General features: G+C 53.1%; 1 protein-coding gene across 1 annotated transcript; it reads left to right on the top strand.

Annotated features, from left to right (window-relative positions):
* The first annotated feature begins 19,048 nt into the window (after positions 1-19,048).
* CALML3 (calmodulin like 3) lies at positions 19,049-20,178 on the top strand. The gene has a single exon (XM_035021728.1). It carries the CDS (start codon positions 19,360-19,362, stop codon positions 19,807-19,809), a length of 450 nt encoding a protein of 149 aa, XP_034877619.1. The 5' UTR covers positions 19,049-19,359; the 3' UTR covers positions 19,810-20,178.
* Positions 20,179-21,668: the final 1,490 nt, after the last annotated feature.

Raw genomic sequence — 21,668 nt, 5'->3', positions numbered from 1 at the left:
GTCACTCACACCCGTCACGGAGCTGCCGACCAGCTCAAAGGGCTCACGTCAGAGCTGGGGACCAGTGACTGGGACAGGCAGCCAAGTCTGTGTGAGGGCAGAGCTCCCGTGGCAGCCTTGCCCTGGGATGGGAACCCCCTCCTTTTCTACAATTGGAGCAGAGGGAGGGGAAAGGCTCTCCACCCTCCGCATGTCCTTGGGCAAAATCCTCCTCCCAGGGAGGGACAGACAAGCGGCAGACCAGAAATGCCGGAATTGGAGTGGCAGGGCCTGCCCAGGAGAAGCTGGGGGGAGCCAGCGTGGGGGCCGTCAGAGGCCTGTCAGCTTCCCCAGGACCCCATGGCAGATACAAGCCACCTTGGAAGCTTCTCACACAGACCATGGCGGGAAGGGAAAGGGAGCCTCCCTCGGTGGCCACGGCAGGTCCTGTAGGAGAGGGGGACTGTCCGGCCCTCCTGTCTGTGCTCCTTTCAGGCTACTGCCCAGCTCTCATCCCACAGGGCAGACCGGTGGGGATGGATGTGGTAGAACTGCATGGAATTCTACCAGGGTGGACCCATGGGCATCATTAAATCCCCAGCCCAGGGCGGTCGACAGATCTGTAGGTGGAAGATGTGGCCCACTGCCTGCAGCCTCGAGCAAGCAAGGGGCCTGGGCGCACACAGAACCTGGCCCCCCCGGTGGTGCTGTTTATGACACGAATATTCCAAGTGTGATTTCGGGGGGTGAGGAAAAGGCTTCCTGTCCCCTCAGAATACCTCTCCTCGAGCTCCGTGATTCCTCTGATCCCATTCCATTGTCAGGTTCAAGCTTCTGCATGGGGACACAGAGGAGGAGTGTGAGGTCGTGCCTGAGAGCTGTGGGGATGCTGGGGAGTGCGTGGGCCCCAGGCTCCTGCGTCCTCTCGAAGGAAATCATCTCTGCCCACTGCTCTGAGTAGCAGAGTTTAGACCAAGAGCTCAACTCCTTGGGGACTATTCCCAAGTCCTTAGCAAGTGAGACCCAAGCCTCTGAAGGGACGTTTGCACCGGAGTCTCTATGGTGTCTTTCTCAAGCAGATCTCCTCTTGGTCCCTACACATTCCCAGGATTTCCACCCACCTGTGCCTCTGTGTATGGAATGAACTCCTTCACTCTCCCAAGGAATTGTATAAATTCCAGGTCTCTCTGGTTCAGCCCCTCAGACAGACTGAGGAGTCTCACCTTCCCTAGAGTGCAGCCGGGCAAACACCTGCCCCCCAGCCCACCCCGAGTCAGGGGACCCAGATGGAGAGAGAGACACAAAGGGAAATGTTCCAGTTGTCTAACCTCTTTTGCAAAGATGTCTTGACCAAGGATTGCTGTTTCATCTTGGCACCGGAATAGTACAGAGACCTCAATAAGCCTTGAGTCATCAGTGAAACCGACAGCTGGTATCATGTGCAGAACGTGGTCTACCTGGAATGCTCCTGCTTCCTCATGTGACCCGGGATGGTTGGGGCTCCTGACAATGAAGACCTGCTCTTAAGGATATTTGAAGATATAAATCTGTATTTTACATTTTCTTCTTACCTTATTAGCAGGACTTGTGATTAAAAATCCAAGATGCTTAACATTTTCTTAGTTTCCCTTGGTATTAGATGATGCATCATAAACAATGAAGAACTTTTCAGATGCTATCGGGAGACTAAACCTCTTGGTTCTAGCTCCGTTGCGGATTTGGAAGCTTAACTTGGGTCTCAATATCATCATCTATAAAATGGGATAATACGTCTGCCATATATGATCAGGGCACTTGAGATCAAAGATCAAAGCATCTTTGGTCAACGGGAGGCATCATTATTCTAGATAAACCTCATCTCTGGTAGCAAGCTGGTTTGTGTTTGATGTGAACCAACACTCAAGAAAAGGAGGACCTCAGTCTCAATTTTGTTATTATACCTTTCTTGATTGGACTGATAAACTAAACTCGTCTGCCTGGAGATTCTAGTCACATCAAACAGTCCAAGGCTCTGACACATTAGTCAGCTCTTGGACATCAGCCTCAACAACGCAGTTCCGCACAGGGCAGAGGCTTGTATGTAGAAAGAGCATCTAGCGAGTATCCTCAGGGGACCGGAAGGTGAGAAAGATTGTCGCTCACTCTCCCCATGGACAGATGGAGTCTCGGGAGGGACAGACCTATGCCCAGGGGCACCCAGTAACTGCGGAAGGAGCCACATTTCTGGTGAGTACCTCCCCACCCTCGGCCTGCCATTTTGGACCCCGCTTCCTCTCTAATACGGCGTGTTCTCTTCTCAGAGCATGAATCCATATGGAAATGCCTCCCTCACCCTCCCCACCCGGCCTCCTGCCGCAACAGGTAAGCGGCCAGTCAGCTGCACGGGACCAGCGTCAGGGATCGCTGCTCCCGAGTGACCAACAAACACCACGGGGTGTCTGAGAGTTGAACTCAGGGCTGGGAAGGGGGGAGCAACACGGCATGCATCGCCAAAACCTAATCCAGCTTGATGAAGCCCCCTTCTTCCTCTGCAGCCCTGGTGTAGAGCCCCGGCCCATCTCTTTGGAAGGAGCAGGAGGGAGCTGGGGACACCTCACATCCACAGGTGTATCCTCATGGGGCCGCACCTCTCGCCGAGCTCCCTGTGTGTTGGGACAAGGGTGTCCATCAGAGATGAATCTGAGGCTGGGAGATGGTCACTTGCTCGGCGCCCCACCGCTGAGCCCTGTGGCCGAGTAAGAAGCGTGCACAGGAAGACAAGTGAGAAGAATGCCCCACATCAGCCTGTGGGGTGTCTGTCTCCCCCCAGCTGAGTGTGAGGGAGACCAGGAAAGGCTGCCTACCGAGGGGCACAGAAGAACCACAGCTGAGTGGCGGGCAGACCCAGGTTGGCTGAGAAAGGAGCCCCTTGAGCCAACAAGAACAGAGAGGATGTGGCCAGGCAGAGCAGAGACCAGCAGTGTGGCTGGAGAAAGCCGGGGGCCTTCCTGGGGTCACCTGTCGGAGGTCAGCTCTCCTGCCCAGGACCCCCTCCCTCTCCGGCCCCTCTCAGTTTATCTCCCTGACCCTGCTGCCAGGGATACTCGGACTTCTCCCAGTGAGAGCAGTTGCAGTCCTGGAGGCAAAGAGGGTGCCCTGGGTTGAGGAGGCAACAGGGAGGAAGCAGCCTCCCCCCGCACCCCTGGCAGGAGGGGTCCCAGAGGCCGTCCCCACAGGCAGCAGGCCCCGCTGCCCCAGGGAGTCCTTACTCCCCACTGCTCCTGCAGTAGCCCTGAGTGTTCGTGCGTGCATGTGTGTGCATGAGTGTGCGTGAGTGTGCGTGAGTGTGTGTGTGCTGGGCACCGGCGTGCAAGGTGGCTGGCCTCCTGCTCAGGCCTTCAGAACGGAGGGCGAAGCCAGCCCAGGGCTTCCCCAGGAACAGGAACACACTCAGCCCTCCCTTCCCTGTTGGCTTTGTGGGCCAAGTACTGGTGAGAAACCAGTAAGACAGGTTTGGGGGCCTCCTCTGGCTCCTGAGACTTGCGGGAACCTGCTAGTCTCTCCCACCTGAGCCAGTCTTTGGGGTTGGCGCCTCCCCCCAGCTTGCCTGGAGCTGCTGTAGGGGGACCCCTGTGTGTCCGCGTGAGGCTGTCTGCACACGGAGCTTCCAGAGCCAGCTCCCAGAACCCGCCCTTGCTCCGGCCTTCTGTGAGTCGTGAGCAGGAGAAATGGTGAGCCACTGTGCTGCCGGCAGGGGGGCCCCCCCCGAGTCCCTGCTGTGCCCAGAACCCGAAACACAAGTCACACTCCGTGGAGCAATGCGGCCTTGGAACCGGGCAGCTGTGGGGCGTTGCCCTGGCCTCCCAAGTCACAGGCCGTGTAGCCTGAGGCAGGTGACTTCACCATAGAGAGAACACCATCCCTGCCTTACGAGGGTGGGGACCGACGTGGCTGCAGGAAAGGCGCTAGCTCCAGACGGCTCAGGCACAGGGTCAACAGGAGCTCGGCTGCCATCCTCCCCTCACCCAGCCGCCAGCTCTCTGCGGGGCACCTCCTCAGGCTTCGGGTTCCTGCAGGCATCTGCTTGCAGGTCAAAGGACAGACAGCCTGGAAGCAGAGCCAGGGTGGCTGTTCCCAGTTCTCAGGAAGTCCGAGGCCGAGCGAACACCTGGTCTCACCGATGCTAGAGACAGTGTCCGTCTTGCTCAGCGTTCCCACTCCTAGTGCCTGCCATGGAGCAGGTGCTCCCGGGTGTTGAGTGAGTTTGGGAGGTGACCATCATTCCACAGGAAACATGTTGAAGGCTCAGAAGTCGGGGATCACCTTTCCATTTTATTCTTACTTTTTAAAAAAGATTTATATATTTATTTTAGAGAAAGAGAAAGAGAGAGAGCGCGTGTGCAGGAAGGAGGGGCACAGAGAGAGGAGAGAGAATTTCAAGCAGAGCGTGGAGCCCGACACGGGGCTCGACCCCACAACCCTGAGATCATGACCTGAGCTGAAATCAAGAGTCAGACATTTAACCCACTGAGCCACCCGGGTGCTCCTCGTCTTTCCATTTTAGATCCTTGTCCAAGCAAAGGCGTGATTCTTGGGCTCCCAGCGGGTCACCTGGAAAAGGGCAGAGGCCCTGCCGTCGTGGGCCTTGTGTTCACGGGAGCGGGGTTGGAGTCCGATCGCTTTGCACTCAGCACTGCTTGTTGGAGGGGGCTGCTGTGTCGTCAGTGCCCACAGTTTGCCCAGACTTGCCAGGAGGTTGGCAAGAGCCGTCCTTCCCGCTCTTTTTTTTCAGTGACACACCTGGGAGCTTGGCAGGACGCACATCGCTCCCCACGCGCCGTCCACCCACATAGGCAGCCTCAGTGACAGTGACGTTCTTGCTATCTGGGACTTTGCGCGAGAAATACTTTGAGTAGGGTATTTTTCCAGAGAACGGAACTGTATCCCTTCAAACACCAAGCATTTTAACTTTAACCATCTGTGCTGGAAATCTTTCTAAGACGCATCATCTGTTCTGTTCCCCTCCGTTCCGGACAAAGTGAGGTGGACCGTAGCTCCAGTGGTGAGAGGTGAGAAATGGGACCGTTGGTCTTGTCGTGGCATAGCCCTGCCCGTGGGGATGGGAGCAGGTGTGTGTGCCATGCCCTGGACGGTCCGAGTTTGCTGCAGTTCCTGCAGCTGATGCTCCCCACCCCCGTCTGCAGTCGGCGTTACACTCCATGGTCCCAGGCTTCATTTCACGGCTCGTACTGACGTAACAAGGTAGAACCAAAGTTGTCAGGGAAAAAAAGAGTTGGCCAAATTGTAAATCAGCAACTTTAATGTAAAAACAGTCATAAATCAGGGCATCTGGGTGGCTCAGTCGGTTAAGCGTCCGACTCTTGGTTTCGGCTCAGGTCACAATCTCAGGGTTGTGAGATTGAGCCCAGAGTCAGGCTCTACGCTCAGCGCGGAGTCTGCTTCAGATTCTCTCTCTCCCTCTCCCTCTGTTCCTCCCTTGCTGGCGCGCATGCTCTCTCTCTCTCTCTCTAAAAAAAAAAAAAAAAAATGAGCACCTGGGTGGCTCAGTCATTGAGCATCTGGCTTCGGCTCAGGTCATGATCCCAGGGTCCTGGGATCGAGCCCCGCATTGGGCTCCCTGCTCAGCGGGAAGCCTGCTTCTCCCTCTTCCACTCCCCCTGCTTGTGTTCCCTTTCTCTCTCTCTCTCTTTCTGACAAATAAATAAAAATAAAATCTTAAAAAAAAAATTTAAAAAGCAGTAATAAATGAGTTGCTCTGATGGCGGTGCCTGATGCTTCTACTAGATCTCTAGGTTCGGGACGAGGTCCTAAAGCCTCAGGGTTGCTGTTGCCTGAACACTGGCTCAGAGCAGGTATTCATTCCCGCAGATGCACCTGCCTCAGCACCGTCCCCCATCTCTGCTCCAGGCGCTGCTGGGTCCATCCATCTGGCAAGAAATGAGGGAGGGGCAGCCCCAAGACATGGCTGCAGACCAGAGGAGTGACTGGGGTGCACCCACGCATCCGATGCACTGCTCAGAGGGAGTGATTTAGGTCACAGCACTCCCAAAGTGCTGGCTGCGGGATCCCCCTCCCTGCCCACTGGGGTTCCCTGGGAGAGCTCACAACAGTTTTGCACCGTCCCTCCACTCCTCCACCTTTCCGTTTGCCCTGAGGAGAGCCAGGCAAGAGGGTAATAGGGTCTCTGTACAAACATGCCCTCCCCACTGTGGAAATGCCCACACGAAGTGGGTCATAAGGTCCTGTGTTGCCGAGCAGAACATTCCAGAGTGTTTGTGACAACCTCCTGCCCCACAGAACCTGATAATATTGGATGTACCTTGCTTGCTCTCCTTTGCTGGCTTGAACACACACACATCCACACTCACAACTGAAACTACACGACTGCCCACATTTTATCTTGCCCGGGTAAGGGCATTTTTAAAAATGACCTTTTCCTTTACCCACCACCCACTGAAGAATTAAGAATGGACCTTCTAGAGAAAAAACAGTTGGCAAGTTTATATGAACTCCTCTCTCGGTGGGTAGGTGAACGCTCCATCACGGTCAGGCACCAGACCAGGGACTGGCTTTTGGGATCTCTGGGGGCAGGTGCAGAACCAGGGTGTGGTAGGAAGGGGGCGCACAGCTGCTAGGGCTTGGGGGGGAGTCTGGGGGGACAGTGGGGTGCCAGGATATGAGGTGGGAAGAGCAGGGTCTCTAGGTCCCTGGAGAGACAGGTGGTAACAAGAGAGGGAAGAAGGGACCCCCAAAACGGAGAGGTTGCCAGAAGCTAATTATGGCTTCTTCACCATTTTGTCAGAAGCACCAGGACACAGAGAAATAATCCACCTATCACAGGAGAACATAAACAGCGTGCTATTGCCCTCATGTTAACGGCCGTGAACACAGGCAGCCTTCAGGGAGTTTAGATCTAGCTGACGAAATGCCAGCAGACAGGGAGGGGTGCGGTGGGCCCAAGTCAGAGGCGGGATGGCAGAAATACATTTAAATAATTCTGGAAACGCCGAAGTTATGAAAGACGATGTTAAAAATAATACTGACGACGTCAAAAATGCGCTGTTCTGTGAGTGACAAAAAGTGACTGTCAAGGAAGAAGAGTTGGCGTCTCTTCTGTTAATATATTTTTAGTGTCAGAACTTAGAAGAAGAGATTAAATATCTCACTTGAAGCCTCAGTCGTGCTGAGAACGCAAACCGCTTCTTTGGGATTTCGTGGCAAAGACAAAGCTGTTCACACTGACAGCTGTTCTTCCCTAAAAGTAATACGAACACCATGAAACTCACATTTCTCCCAGGAAACGTGGCCATCTGGAGACGTCCAAGAATAAATGTCCAACTTCCCTTGCTCTAGTATAATTATGTGAATAGTTTCTGGCCAAAACGATGTAAGCAAACGAATTGTGGACAGCCTCTGGGAAGAGAGGAGATTGCCTTTCTCCACTGTTTTCCAGAATTCTGCTGGGCAGAATTCGAGTTTGAAGCGAGGCCTTTGCCCCGCTGCCTTGGGTCAGGAGGTGGTAAAGAAGTACAGACAGAGCTAGAGAGCCCTGGGTCCCGAATGTTCTGAAGATGCCTTGTCACATCAGACTGCTCTCCTGTGGACTTCCTTCATATTTATGAAATAAAATTCTATATTGTAAAAAAAAAAAAATTCTATATTGTTTAAGCTAAAAAAAAAAAAAGGGACAGATCTGGGAGGAAATGATCGGTAGACCAATGATTTTATGTATGAATGAAGTCAGCTCTTAATTTAAAGAAAACACACATAATAAAATAGAAACAGGCTAGCTGAGTGTGAAGCCAGCTCACAGAAAAGCAAACCCAAATGGCCAACACTGAGAAACTCTACAATTGGGCAGGAGACGGAGATATACGATTTAAATTGATGATGAGGTATCATTTTATCCGCAATCTGGCTGGCAAATGTTCACTGGACGCTCTATTACCAGAGAGGACACGAAGAGATGTGTATCGGCCCAGGCTGCTTGTGAAGAGGGCGAGTGTGGCCGCCTTGGTTCGTCTGAGAAATCTGGCAACATGTCGCGTAGGCAAAGCCGTCCTGGGATTATAGGAGCACGATCACAGGTCTGGGCCATTAACGGTGGGGAGGTGCCGAGATGCAGGAAAGCGGGCAACTAGCAAGAGAAGGAACAGATGAAAGAGGTGGTCAGTGCGTGTGCGTGTGTGTGTGTGTAAGAGATCAGCCATCGCTTGAAAGGACATTTATTCCGCTCCTGTTTCTGGAATGACTCATTTATTTTCTTCACAATCCAAGACCTCACAAAGGTTTCATTTCTAAGAAGGGAATTAAGAAAGTCACACTTGGCGGAATCAAATTTAAAATCCTGGGTTTCCGCCCCGGAGGAGGCCTGGGCACCCCCACCTGCATCCTCGGGGCGTGTGTGGGCCCCTCTGTGGGGTTCTCTCTCCCCTTCCTCTTAGACCCAGGGACTGTCTGAGGGACTGTCTTGGCAGCTTCTCAAATTTGCCCAGGACTTGATCAGGTGTTGAATTTTTTTTTTTCCAAGTTGCAAATTTGGTGTCACTGAGTGTCACCTGGGAAGCCTTTAGCAAGTCGGGGAAGTCGGCTCTGTGTTAAATAATCACAGTTAGGGAGACTCTTGGCCCCTTCAAGGAGCAAAGTGTAGAATATGTGGGTCCTGAGCAGGCATGGGGGAAGATATTTGACCCCCCCAAGCCGTAATAGTGCAGTCGAAGGCAACGTCATGTGTCACATTCCCTAAGACCAGGGATCCCCACGCTTGGCTTCAGGAAATACAAACGTCTGTCTGTCCGACCGCTGCAGACGGCGGCATGGGCGGACATCCTAGATGTGCTCTGTTGGCCTGTTTGGCAGCTGACATGATGTATCCGAGGCGTGGTTGGGGACCAGGCCATGGGGTGCGGGCCATGGACTGAGTTCTGGGAGAGAGTAGGCCTCAGAGATAAGTCAGTTTTCCAGCAAGCACAGACTGGGAACAGCCAGGAAGATGGGCACAAGCAGGTTTATTTTGCTCCCACACACAGTTCCTTCCCGCAGGACTGAGGCCTGTGGCCGGCCTGCCCCCATGCCCCCCTCGCCCCTGTTTGCAGGCCAACCCTGGCACGAGGACCTTTCATATTTTCAGGGAGGGACACAGGGTGCTGCCTGTGGCCGTGGGACCCTGAGCCTCACGAAACTGAGGACAGGGACTCGGTCCCCTTCGTGCCTGTCCTGGGAGCTCTGGCAGGGCACAGACGGAGGGCAGCGGCTTAAACCAGGTCAGAGCTTGGAACCGGGTGAGCAGGACCCGCCCCACCCCCACCCGGGAAGCTCGTTGCCCAACCCGGGCAGGGCCACGGTGACACACCCCTGGGAGAGGGGGTGGCTCCCCGTGACCCCTGCCCGGAAAGGCTCCATCATCCCCTAGGGGACAGTCCCTGATGGGCCAGTTTCAGCGGGGAGAGGTGGGCCTCTCATCCCCCAGGCCCCCGGTATTCCCACCGCCCTTGGTGACGGGGTATCTAGCAGGGCTCCATCACACCAGGTGGCCACCGCCCCGTCTGACCGCGCCACACTGGCTCACCTGCCAAGGGCTCCGATGTGTGACCCCTGTAGTCGCCCAGGGGATGGTTCCTATCTTACAGATGAAGCGAGTGAGGCTCAGACACGGCGCACAACTCATTCGCGGCAGAGCCGGGACCTGGAACGCAGGTTCCCTTCCTCGGGGGTGCCTGTCCCCGTGTCTCAGGCCTTCAGCTGCCCTCCTACTCCACTGAGGGCAGCCACACGGGCTCGAGCAACCGTCGTGGCCCGGCAGAGCCGGCAGTCAGGGCTCCCCCAGGCAGCCGCGCCCCGGGTGCACAGGGCAGGAAGGTGGGGAAGGCCGCAGGATGTTCCAGAAGGAGGTAGCGGCTCAGTGGGCGCCCTGCCTCCCACCAGCTGCCTGGCTTCGGCAGCCCCCTTACCTGATGGCAGTCAGCTTTGCATTATATATATATATATATATATATATATATATATATATATATATAATTATATTATTATATCATATTATATATTATATATTATATATGTGTGTATATATATATATCTATATCTCTGGGGGGTTTTGTTGTTGTTGTTGTTGTTGTTGTTTTGGGGTTTTTTTTGAGAGTGAGAAGGAGAGAGAATCTCAAGCAGACTCCACACCCGGAGCAGAGCCCGATGCGGGACTCCATCCCACGACCCTGAGATCGATGACCTGAACGGAAATCAAGAGTTGGACACTTAACCGACCGAGTCACCCAGGTGCCCCAGTTTTGCATTTTAAATAGGATAACTCAGCTAATGTGCTTGGTACGTAGCAGATCCTCTGTGCACTTTTGTGAAATCCTTGGAAACGGTTTCTCGAGAAGTCCTCATTTGCAGTCAGCCTTCAGCATCACCTCCGCTAAACTGTATTTACCCAAGTCCACCATTATCCTCCTGTTCTCTGGAATGTTCTGGGACAAGCTGCCCTGGTTCTTGCTTGACTTTCTCTATCCCTCGGTAACCTCATCTGTGGCTATGCCCATCTCTTTATTGGGGCTTTAATATTTCCCCCTACTTTTATTCCAGGTTCTTCATCTGTGTGTTTTAATGTCTGTGCTCCCCATTAACACGTGGAACAATGATTTGTGTGGGGTTTTTTTAAGATTTTATTTATTTATTTGTCAGAGAGAAGGAGACAACACGAGCAGGGGGAGGAGCCGAGGGAGAAGCAGGCTCCCCGCTGAGCAAGGAGCCAGACGCAGGGCTCCATCCTAGGACCCTGGGATCATGACCTGAGCCGAAGGCAGACGCTCAGGCATCCCCAACAATGATTTGTTTTTTAAAGATCTCTAGACTTTAACTCTTCCCTTAAGAGCTTTCTTCACATTTTTTTTAGGATATCTGACTACTTTCTCGCATCTTTTTTTTTAATTTTTATTGTTATGTTAATCACCATACATTGCATCATTAGTTTTTGATGTAGTGTTCCATGATTCATTGTTTATGCATAACACCCAGTGCTCCATGCAGAACATGCCCTCTTTAATACCCATTACCGGGCCAACCCATCCTCCTACCCCGCTCCCCTCTAGAACCCTCAGTTTGTTTTTCAGAGTCCATCGTTTCTCATGGTTCATCTCCCCCTCCGATTTCCCCCCCTTCATTCTTCCCTTCCTGCTATCTCCTTCTTCTTCTTTTTTTTCTTAACATATATTGCATTATTTGTTTCAGAGGTACAGATCTGAGATTCAACAGTCTTGCACAATTCACAGCACTCACCATAGCACATACCCTCCCCAGTGTCTATCACCCAGCCACCCCATCTCGAATCTTGAAAAAAGAGCAGAGCTTCCTCTCCACCCCACCCCCTCTAACTGCAGTGTTAGTAACCTTCTACTTTCCTGCAGGAGCTCTGCTCCCTCTCCCCCTGCCCCTCCCAGCACATGGGCTGCACTCTCCGGCCTGACTCTATTCCGTGCACGATCAGAGAGCAGATGTCTGGCTTTTTTACACATTACTCTCTTTTTTTTCTTGCACATACATGCTGCCTTTATACTGGCCCATGTCCCTTTCTTGAGTGTATTCCAAGCTGTCATCATTTACCATTAAACACCTTTGAGAACTAAAGTGTCGTGAACCAGTTCTCAGTATTTGCGTTCATGGTCATTTTGTGTGTTTGTTTCCCCAAGCTACATAGCATTTTCCCTATGGTACATTTGAAATTCCTTCCTCCAGGTATACTAGACAGACAGACAGACAGATACACAGATAATAGAAAGATAATAGATGATAGATGATTGATAGATAATAGATAGATGATAGATACATAGATGGGAGACAGAGGCCATAGTTTTGCAACTCCCTGTTTGATTCTGGAAAGGAGTTGGGGCGGTGGACCGAGCAGCACGGGGCCCACATGAAGGGCCCCACCCAGCCCTCCCCACGTCATGCATCTGCCATCTCCATCCCAGTATGGAAACAGCGCCCGCGCAGTGCCCTCCTTCACAGGGTCCTCTGCCCTGTCAGGTCTGGGGGTCAGGTGCTGCTGAGACCCCGACTTCTCAGGGAGCCAAAGCCACTGCTCCCCAGAGCTGCCCATAGAGACGCGCCAGGCTCCGGCAGGCAGAGGGACAGCTTTCTGGTGCCACCCGGTGCACATGGACAGTGCAGATGCTGATCTCTGTGGGCGTCTTCGCAACGGCTTCTACCCCTTCTTTGCCAAGAACTCAGAGTAAGCTCGATGCAAAGGAAGTGTAGGGCGCAGGAGAAGTTAAGGGGTGGGATGTCAGGCCCCCGGGGCAGACCCTATGCTGGGCTCATGCCCCACCTCGTGTGAGCTCTCCCATGGCCCACCCTCGAGCATCCCACGGGGGGAAATCTCAGAACTGAGCACTCCCCAATCCCTCCTTCCTTTGCTCTTAGACTTCCCATGGGGTTCCCTTGGGCCACACCACACCCACTCCCTCTGCCCTTTCCTCGTCCTGATCAAGGCTCCTTTCCTCGTCCTGATCAAGGCTCCTTTCCTAGGGCTGTCCCTTCCCTTCTCCAAGTCACCAGATTTGGCCTCCTCCGGGCATGCAACGCTTGGTCCTGGGTGAGGTGCTTTGGGTCACCTCCATATTCCTTCAGAGATGAGGTCAGGAGCTGTCCGTTCTCTTCCTCATACAAATGTAGAAATGCATACACAGAAACGCCACCGGGTTCGACGTCGGTGACGCTCTGAGTCGGGACCTTGAGAGTCCTTGTTCGCTCTGAGATGCTGGACCCCTGTGGTCGATGGCAGTCGTGTCATGAGCCCTCCTGCCCCATCCCCCCACCACACATGAGGCACTACTCCTGGGACCAAGACTTCCACCACCTTCTGCTTCCCAGAAAACCTACGTTCTACCCCACCCAGCTGGCCTTGGTCAAAGCCTTCATCGTCCCTTCAGCAGATGTTTCTCGAATGCCTGTTACATGCTGGGGCTGTGCGGGATTCGGAGTCTCCAATGAACAGAACACTCTCCCTGCCTTCCAGGGGCTTGAGGCTGATGAGAGATGGCCTTAGTAAGTGGCGAGGCCCTGTTCCTCGCAGCTCAAAGAGCCAGGAGACCCTCCTGCTAGGCCCATTTTGGCGGCTTACTAAATAGTTGCCCAGTCCTGGGTAAAGACTTTAAGTTTGATGGGTTATGATGTCCTTGAAGTCATTTTTCAAATGAAATCTTCCTGGGACGGTAAGTGATTGTTAATCTTTATTGAGCTCTGACTGTTCCAGCCACCATTCTGAACCCCCGCATGTATTAATCCGTGGTGCCCTATGCTCCTGTTGTACCCATTTTACAGATGAGGACCCTGAGCCATGAGAGTTGCAACTTGCCCAACACATATGAAGCAGTTAAAAGCAGAGCTTTCCCGGTCGGCAGTGGGGGGAGGAAGGAGGCCAGGCACCCTGGGCCCTCCGTGTCACCTTCTCTCACTCACCATGCATCTCTGGAAGGACTTTGCAGACTCCAAGGGATTCAACGAGCTAGTCTAAAGCCACTGGGTGAATGACCCCCAAAGGGAGTTCTGCCCTTTGGTGAACCTCTTTGCCCCTTTCAAATCGCTTACCCAGGCGCGGAGCCCATACTCCAAATGCTCCTGCTTTCTCCACACCTCACATGCTCCGCAACAGGCTCACATGTCCTCACGTGGACTCCTGAGCCCTGTGCAAACACAAGCTCGCACACAGCTGGCTTTCTGCATCGAATGAAAAGGTTTTCATCACAACCATAAGCTTCAAAGGCTTGGAACTTAGAACAAACGCTCTTCCTGCCTCTTAGGGAGCTCTGTACCCCTCAGGGGAAGAGCAGTTTGTCCTCTGGAAGGTAATTACCACACCCCTGTGGTTGCAGGGGCTTAAAGTAACCCGCTTAGCCAGTGATCAAATGGAGCTGGGTACCAAAAGATTCATTCAATGTAGTTCTAGCCCCTCAGCACATCACCTCATTTAATATTTTCTGTTGATCAATTTTTTTCAAAACATTAAATATAAAAAAATTTTTTTTAAATAAAAATTTAAAAATTTAGAAAACACATCAAATATCAAATTTGAAAGGCCGGCGGGTCACACAAAGGAGCCCTTCCAGAACCCCGCACAGCCCTCCTCCACCCTGCCTTCCCCAAGGCCAGTGCAGGACCCCTTCACCTGCCCAGAAGTTCAGGGGAGGCACCAGTGAGCACGATGAGTGACCTGAGCTAAGTCACCAATCCCAGCAGGTGTCATAAAAAAAATTTTTTTTGCCCTTTTCCCAGGAAAACAGGAAGTCTGGGAAGAGATTTTTAATGTGTTTGGCTATCTTTATTGTGGGACTTTGTACTACTTTGCTTTTTTGGGGGGTGATCATTTCATCCTGATTTAGTCAAAGTGGCTGTCAGTAATTAAATACAAGTCACTTTGTGTCCCTGCTGTTGCGTCTTGCGTACATGTGCTGAGCAAGGTGCTCAAAGTCCCCGGAGGCACTGGCCTCAGCAGTCGAGCTGCTAAGGAGCTTGAAGATACCCAGCAGGGGGGCTTGGCACGGGGTGGACCGGGGGCTTCCCTGGAGGGTGCTCTCATAAGCCTGCTGCTGGGTAAAAGCAGTGGGCGCTGACTTGAGGACACACTGACCCAAGAAGATCCAAGAAACTCTCCAAACAGTCTCTTGTTTGCTTCCCCTGGACTCAGTGACCTTCATTCTGCAGGTGAGGCCTCCAATCATAAACTTGAACCACTCCTTCCCTTTATGACCCAGCGGGAGGTAACACACGGTGCCCTGCAAACGCAGGAAAGGGTGTTCACGTCCCGCACCAGCCTCCTAAACCATGATGTCACTCGGTTACTTATCAGATTTCAATCAAACAGCTCACAGCTGGGATCCAGAGCAACAGTCTCCTCCCTGAGCTCAAACTCCACTCCCGCCCAGTGCCCAGCCCAGGACAGCCCTGGAGGAATCTGGATGATTCACACAAGACTGATCAAAAGTCACTCCGAGAGCTGGGTCATGCACCAAGTCTGGAAGCCACCCAAGTTTGTTGCGTTTGGTTGTAGCGGCCTGAACACACTAAGACAAGGTGTTTCTATTCTTACTGGGGGCTGGTCGAGGAGCAACTGTTAGGGCTGGTGAATGGCTTAATCCAGAATAAGAGAGTTCTCAGGGCCACTCTCAGCCATAGGCATTCTCACAGGGCACAGGCATGGGAGGAGTGACAAGAGTGGGGAATCCTGATGTGTATCTTCAGAGCCCCGAGTAGCAGAGGCAGATCCCCGAGGGTGCTTCGTGAACTCTTTTTAACAAAAACTACCATGGGGCGCCTGGGTGGCTCAGTCATTAAGCGTCTGCCTTCGGCTCGGGTCGTGATCCCAGGGTCCTGGGATCGAGCCCCGCATCGGGCTCCCTGTTCCGCGGGAAGCCTGCTTCTCCCTCTCCTACTCCCCCTGCTTGTGTTCCCTCTCTCGCTGTGTCTCTCTCTGTCAAATAAATAAATAAAATCTTTAAAAAAAAAAAAACTACCATGACACCAATTCAGATAGAAGAATGTACCTCGGGTCCTCTACTCTTCAAAGGAAGCAGCTGTAGCAGGCAGTCCCGTTGATGGGTGTCTTCATGAATGATTGGGGTGGATTGGGGTCTTCATTAATACTGTATTCTGTAGGGCCAACACTGTCCCTGCCAAGATTCCAGTGTCCTCGGTACCTCTCACCTCCAGCCCGGGGAGTACTATACTCGGTTCAGACTTGGTTCTCAATACTCCACCAGTGTGGTCTTCCAAGAGTGTTCCAAGGATCCATGTAGGGGAAGGGTGCCCCCAGTACCCTTTCAGGGGGCCTGGGAGGTCAAAACGATTCTCCTAATAATACCAAAACATTATTTGCCTTTTTCACTGTGTTGACATCTTGCACCAAGACCAAAGCAATGGTGCATAAAATCACCAGGCATCGAGGCTCCTGTACTAACAATCATTATATTCTTCGCTGCCACAGAGTCTCAGTTGAAAAAAAAAAAAAAAGCCAGTTTCACTTAAGAATGTTTCTGGAGTAGTGAAATTATTTTATTATATCTCCACCCTTGCATGCGTATCTTTAATATGCTGCTGAACATGGAGAAACAGTGGTTGCCATAGGAAAAGCACCATGTGAGTCCGTGAGTAATGGGGTGAGCCTTGTTTATGGACTGCCTTTTTTTTTTTTGGAAAGAATAGCTGATATGACAAGTGTTGTTGCTCAGCCTGGGTATTTGGCAGACACTTTCTCAAAAATGGATGAAGTGAGCCTGTCACTTCAAGAAAAACAACCGATAATATTTGCTATCAGTGATAATAGTTGCGCTTTCAAATGAAAATCAGAATTTTGGAAATTTCGTATGTGCCCCTGTGAGCTTGAGACTTTTGGCTACTTTTCTAATAGGATATGAATGAATGTGACTTTTTAAATTATATTTGCAATGGTTCAGCATGCGGAAGATCTGCAGAACTCGGTGAACCAATATTGCCCAAATGACCAATGCATCGCGTGACAAAATCACAAAGCACGCGAGTGACCAGTGGATTTTAATGTGACATACAAAAAGGTTCACTGACATGGTTTCAGATTCCACACTACAGCTAACCTTTGAGAAACCACCACGTGCCCAGTTTTGATACAGTTATCAAAGAAGAACATCCACCAGTCTCTGAGAGAGTCATTTGCATGTTCTCTCCTTTTCCACCTGCATGTCTGTGTGAAGCTGGGTTATCCCACACTTCAAATCAAAGCATCTGCCCCCAAATCTGCCCCCCATCTGCAGACCTGCTCCTACAAAACAGGACAGAGGGAGAGACGTGCAAAATTATTTTTATTACGTGCCACTCATCTCCTATTTTTGTTTGTTTTAGAACTATAATTATTTTTATAAAACGATATTATTTATGTTAATATGAGTTTTTTATTTCTGTTTTTTTTAAGTTGCAAATAAATATAGAAAAATACATTTCAATATGTAACGTTTTTCCAGCTGTAATTTCAAATCCAGTAAACATTGATAGATGTAGCCCACACAAACGAAAGCTCTTTGGGGTCCTCAATCACTTTAAATGTTTAGATGGGTCCTAAGATCAAGACTGTATGCCTGGGGAAGGCTGCGGAAGCCCGTGAACTAAGTGCTGGTTTCCTAACTAGCGAGGCGCCACATTGTAGCCCATCCCGGCACTCTCCTTTGTGAGTCATGAGTAGCTCTGTTTAAAATCCTTTAGTGACCTCTCTTTCAATGTGCCTTTTTGAAGAACACGCTTAGGGCGAGGGCTGGATGTTGGGGCCATGACGCCATAATCCAGAAACCTGCAGACACCTGCTGGCCACGTACCCCCTTGCGGGTGAAGTAGGCAGGAAGCAAGACCAGACCGCACGGGTCCATCAGGCACACACTCTCCCGTGCTGCTAGTCCCTGGTTCTCCAGGACGCCGTGCCACTTCCACGCCTTTGTCTGGTGTCTCATCTTCTGTTTCCTGCTACTGCGCTTGTATGATCTCATGTATACATCCCTTTGGGGGTGAGATTTTGGCTTATGAAATTTGGGGGGGACACATTCAGACCATAACATCCAGTTTATCAATTCTTTCTCTTATGGATTATGCCTTGGATGTCCTATCTAAACCCAACCCAGACCCAAACTGGATGAGCTGGTATCATTGCCAAGCCCAAGGTCGTTCAGACTTTCTATGTCATCATCTGCGAGTTTTACAGTTTTGCATTTTACATTTTGTCTGTGATCCATTTGAGTTACTTTTTGGGAAGGGTGTAAGGTCTGTGTCTAGATTCACTGTTTGCCCATGGATGTCCCATTGTTCCAGCATCATTTGTTGAGATGACTATTTTTTCTCCCTCTTATTGTTCCTCTGTCCAAGATCAGTCGACTGTATTGTGTGGGTCTCTTTCTGGCCCTCTATGCTTCTGTTCCATCGATCCCAAGATTAGATCTTGGGCAACGGCGCCATCTTGATTACTGTGGGCTTACAGCGAGTCTCGAAGTCCAGCTTTGTCCTTCTCCTGCAGTATTGTGGTGGTTCTCCAGGGTCTCTCCCAGTTTGAATTTTCATGGATTCCCACAGGCAAAGCCACCTTTTCTCACTCAGGGGGTGGTCATTTTCCCAGGCTTCCCTGGAGTTGGGAGCAGGAGTCTGTGCTCAGTGAGTATCATACTTTGCCTTCTTAAGAATATCTCCTCTTAAAAACACCCCTTTCTTCTGCTCTGCTACCCCAAAATGAGGGGTCCAGACTTCCAGACCTGCCTTTGCATATCTTGCTGTCAATCAGAGAGTAAAACATGAATCCCCCACCGCCTCTTCCCAAGCCTGCGCCTTCCTCATGTCCTCGTCTCCCCCTATCCATCAGGTTGCAGCCACGCCGGCCACCTCTCTGTCCCTTGACCATGCCAAGCCCTCTGCTACCCGTAGGCTTGAGCCTACTCAGCCTCCCTGCCTGGACAGCACCTTCTCCCCTCAGGTCACCCTCACTTGCCGCCCCAAGGAAGCCTTCCCTGACCATCTACTGTGGAAGCGATTTCAATCTCCTTCATGGTTTTTGTCACAATATCCAAGTATCTCACCTGTTAGTTTACTCGCTAGCTAGCCATCTCGCAGAGGGAAGAGAAGCTTCTGGAGGACTGGGAGTTGCCTGTCTGATTTGTGGCTCTAGTCCCAGCTTCTAGAACAGTCCCTGAACAGAGTAGGCCCTCAATACACATGTAGGAATGCATGAGTAGGAGGAAATCTGTCTCCATTCATGTTTCTTCTGAAGATAAGAAGACAGTGCTTCCCCCTGAAGAAGAAAACCTTGTTCCTTCTCTGTAAACCCTCTTGGGAACCCGGAGGCTTTCAGGCTTTGGAAAGCAAAGACACAGGGAGGAAGTTCCCTTCAGGCAAAGGCAACTTCTGCTTTTCATCCTGCTCTGAACCTCCACTGAAGGGAAGCTGGCTGTTCTCGGGAGCGTGGGGTCTGAAGACAGGACAGAGACAATTCCAGAAGGAATGGCCCGGACCAGTCTCTGGCGGACTGGGCAGGCCACCCTCCCTGTGGGTGTCCTCACGAGGGTTCCTGCCGGCTCCCAGTGCAGTGGGCGGGGAGCCATACACACACACACACACACACACACACTCCGGCGCTGGCGTCAGCTCAACCCTCGGCCGGCCTCATTCCTGGTGCCGGACTCCTGTTCCAACAGCGCCCGGCCTGGGGCAAACGCAGGGCGGGGAGTCTGCATGTGAGCGAGAGCCCTGTTCCTTCTTAAGCGCCCGCCAGTCAAGCCCGGGCCAGACGGCCAGCCAGCGGGTGCCCCACACACCGCCACCTGTCCTGCAGCCCCGCCGGCCGCCACCACCGCCGCCACCAGAGCCGGCCGCCGCCCGCCCTCCATGGCCGACCAGCTGAGCGAGGAACAGGTGGCCGAGTTCAAGGAGGCCTTCTGCCTGTTCGACAAGGACGGGGACGGTGTCATCACCACCCAGGAGCTGGGCACCGTCATGCGCTCCCTGGGCCAGAACCCCACGGAGGCCGAGCTGCGGGACATGGTGGGCGAGATCGACCGCGACGGCAACGGCTCCGTGGACTTCCCCGAGTTCCTGGGCATGATGGCCAGGCAGCTGAGGGGCAGGGACAGCGAGGAGCAGATCCGAGAGGCCTTCCGCGTCTTTGACAAGGACGGCAACGGCCTGGTGAGTGCGGCCGAGCTGCGGCACGTGATGACCAGGCTAGGGGAGAAGCTGAGTGACAAGGAGGTGGACGAGATGATCCGGGTCGCCGACGTGGACGGGGACGGGCAAGTGAACTATGAGGAGTTCGTCCACATGCTGGTGTCCAAGTGAGGGGCCGGGCCTGGCGCTGTGGGAACCTGGGGCCGGCCTTGCTCCCTGCGTCCCTCGGGCCGCTTCTCCGTTCCAGGTGACTCTGCCCACCTTTGTGCGCCTCCCTTTGTCCCCTTTTCCCTCTTCCCAGCCGGGTGACATGGGCCACCCCCAGCCCAGCAAACGCCAGGTGCTTCTGCCTATCAGTAGCAGCAGTGACATTGCTCTGCATGGACAGTGGGCAGAGGACCAGCGAGTCCCACTGGCCACTGGGGAGGGTGACATCATAGAGCCCTTGGCCGGACCCCTGGAAGGCGCTCAGCACTGGGGCGGGGCCGCGGGAGCCCCCAGCGCCAGGGAGCGGTTCCGGAGCCTCCCTGGCTCCATCTGCCGCTCACTGGGGCGGGTGGGAGGGAACCGGCCTAGGTGAGGGGCTGCTGGAGATGTTGACACTTGCGATCGGGCTTCCCCGAGAAACGTCACCCCCTTTCCACGGGGCGCTCTCTTGTCTGTGATTCATCCTTTGCAGCTGGGAGTAAAACTGGGGTTAGTTGTAACACGTGTGTGTTCAGCTTCACGGAGGGAAATCTGAGCGGGAGGGAGAAGGAAGCACAGGGGAATAATAAAATGCTTGCATCCCTGTCACGTCTCCTTTTGTTCTGCTTCCCGCTGAAATGATCCTCGTTGCGTCTGGGGTTTAGATGAGGCGGGATCTCCATTTTCATGCTTTTTGCAAAGGCCACGAAACCTTGCGTTGGAGAGCAGAGTGAAAAGAGAGAAGCCTACAGAAGGTAAATCTTCAACGTTTATTTCAAATAAAATGGGGAAGTCAGTCGAGCCCCCGGAGCGCCGAGCGGATTACAGGTGGGAAGGCACCTGGTCGCCCGTTTCCATCACTCTGGGGTGACAGGAATAGGGGCGGCGACAGGAGGGTGCGAACTGCCCGTCCAGCACGTGTGACGTCAAAGCCACTGACATGGTTATTCCTGCATTTGCCGGCATTCCCCCGAGGTCAAAGGGACCCCGCAGAGGTTACCTCAGTGCCAAAGGGAGGCAGTGTTTTGTGCGGTGGGCGCTCTCCTGGGGCTGGTGACAGATGGCTGCCAGCCCGGTGATGGTCACACACCCACTGGCTGATCTTGGCTAGGTCCTTGGTCCCCACACCCGCCTCCCCCGCACGCGTGCATCCTGACGTGTAAGACGAGGAACACGGGCACTGGGGCTAGACAGACTGGGATTTCCGGCCTTGGGACTGTTGCTGGCTGCCGAGCTCCAGGAGCGCTTCATGAAGAGAACAGCCCCCCCACCCCACCCCACCTGGCGTGAGGCACCGTGGTGCACACTCTGCATGCACACTAGCTCACTACCACCCTGTGCCGTGGTTGCTGTGGGAAGCTTCCCCGTCTCACAAATGAGGAAGCTGAGACAGGCGGAGCTCACGAAATCAGCGCGATGCCCCCCAGCTGGAAAGGGACAGGGCTGGGATTGCACACGGGTCTGCGCCCTTGACTGCCCTGAGCGGCCTCTCCACAGCCCCTTGGCCTCCACGGTGACTGTATCAGTGCCTCTCTCGAGCATTTGCGAGACGATCAGAGATCATCGTAACGTGCCCGGCATGCAGTAGGTGCTTAGTAAGTAACACCTACTCTTGCATTCACCTTTAGGAACCCCCTTCAGCTCTAACACTCTGTGAGGCCTGGCCAGGTACTTCCACCCCTCAGTCCAAGAGGGCGGGGGCGGAGGGGACGCCGAGGCAGGGTCTCGGACAGAAACCCCCCCCCATGCGGTGCAGCTGTGGAGCCCTCCCCCCGCCCCCAGGTGTGGAATCGGACAGCGGTGCTCTGACCACAGGCCCTTGCGTCCAGATGTCGTGGACGCAG

This window comes from Mirounga leonina, unplaced genomic scaffold (genome assembly GCF_011800145.1).
Source record: "Mirounga leonina isolate KUSES-001 unplaced genomic scaffold, KU_Mleo_1.0 Mir_175, whole genome shotgun sequence".
Taxonomy (NCBI): domain Eukaryota; kingdom Metazoa; phylum Chordata; class Mammalia; order Carnivora; family Phocidae; genus Mirounga; species Mirounga leonina.
Note: the sequence above shows the minus strand (reverse complement) of the source record. Positions and strands in the feature narration are given on the sequence as shown.

Excerpts from the sequence above, each read along its gene's own strand:
- CALML3 (XM_035021728.1), top strand. The coding sequence starts at position 19,360 with ATGGCCGACCAGCTGAGCGAGGAACAGGTGGCCGAGTTCAAGGAGGCC.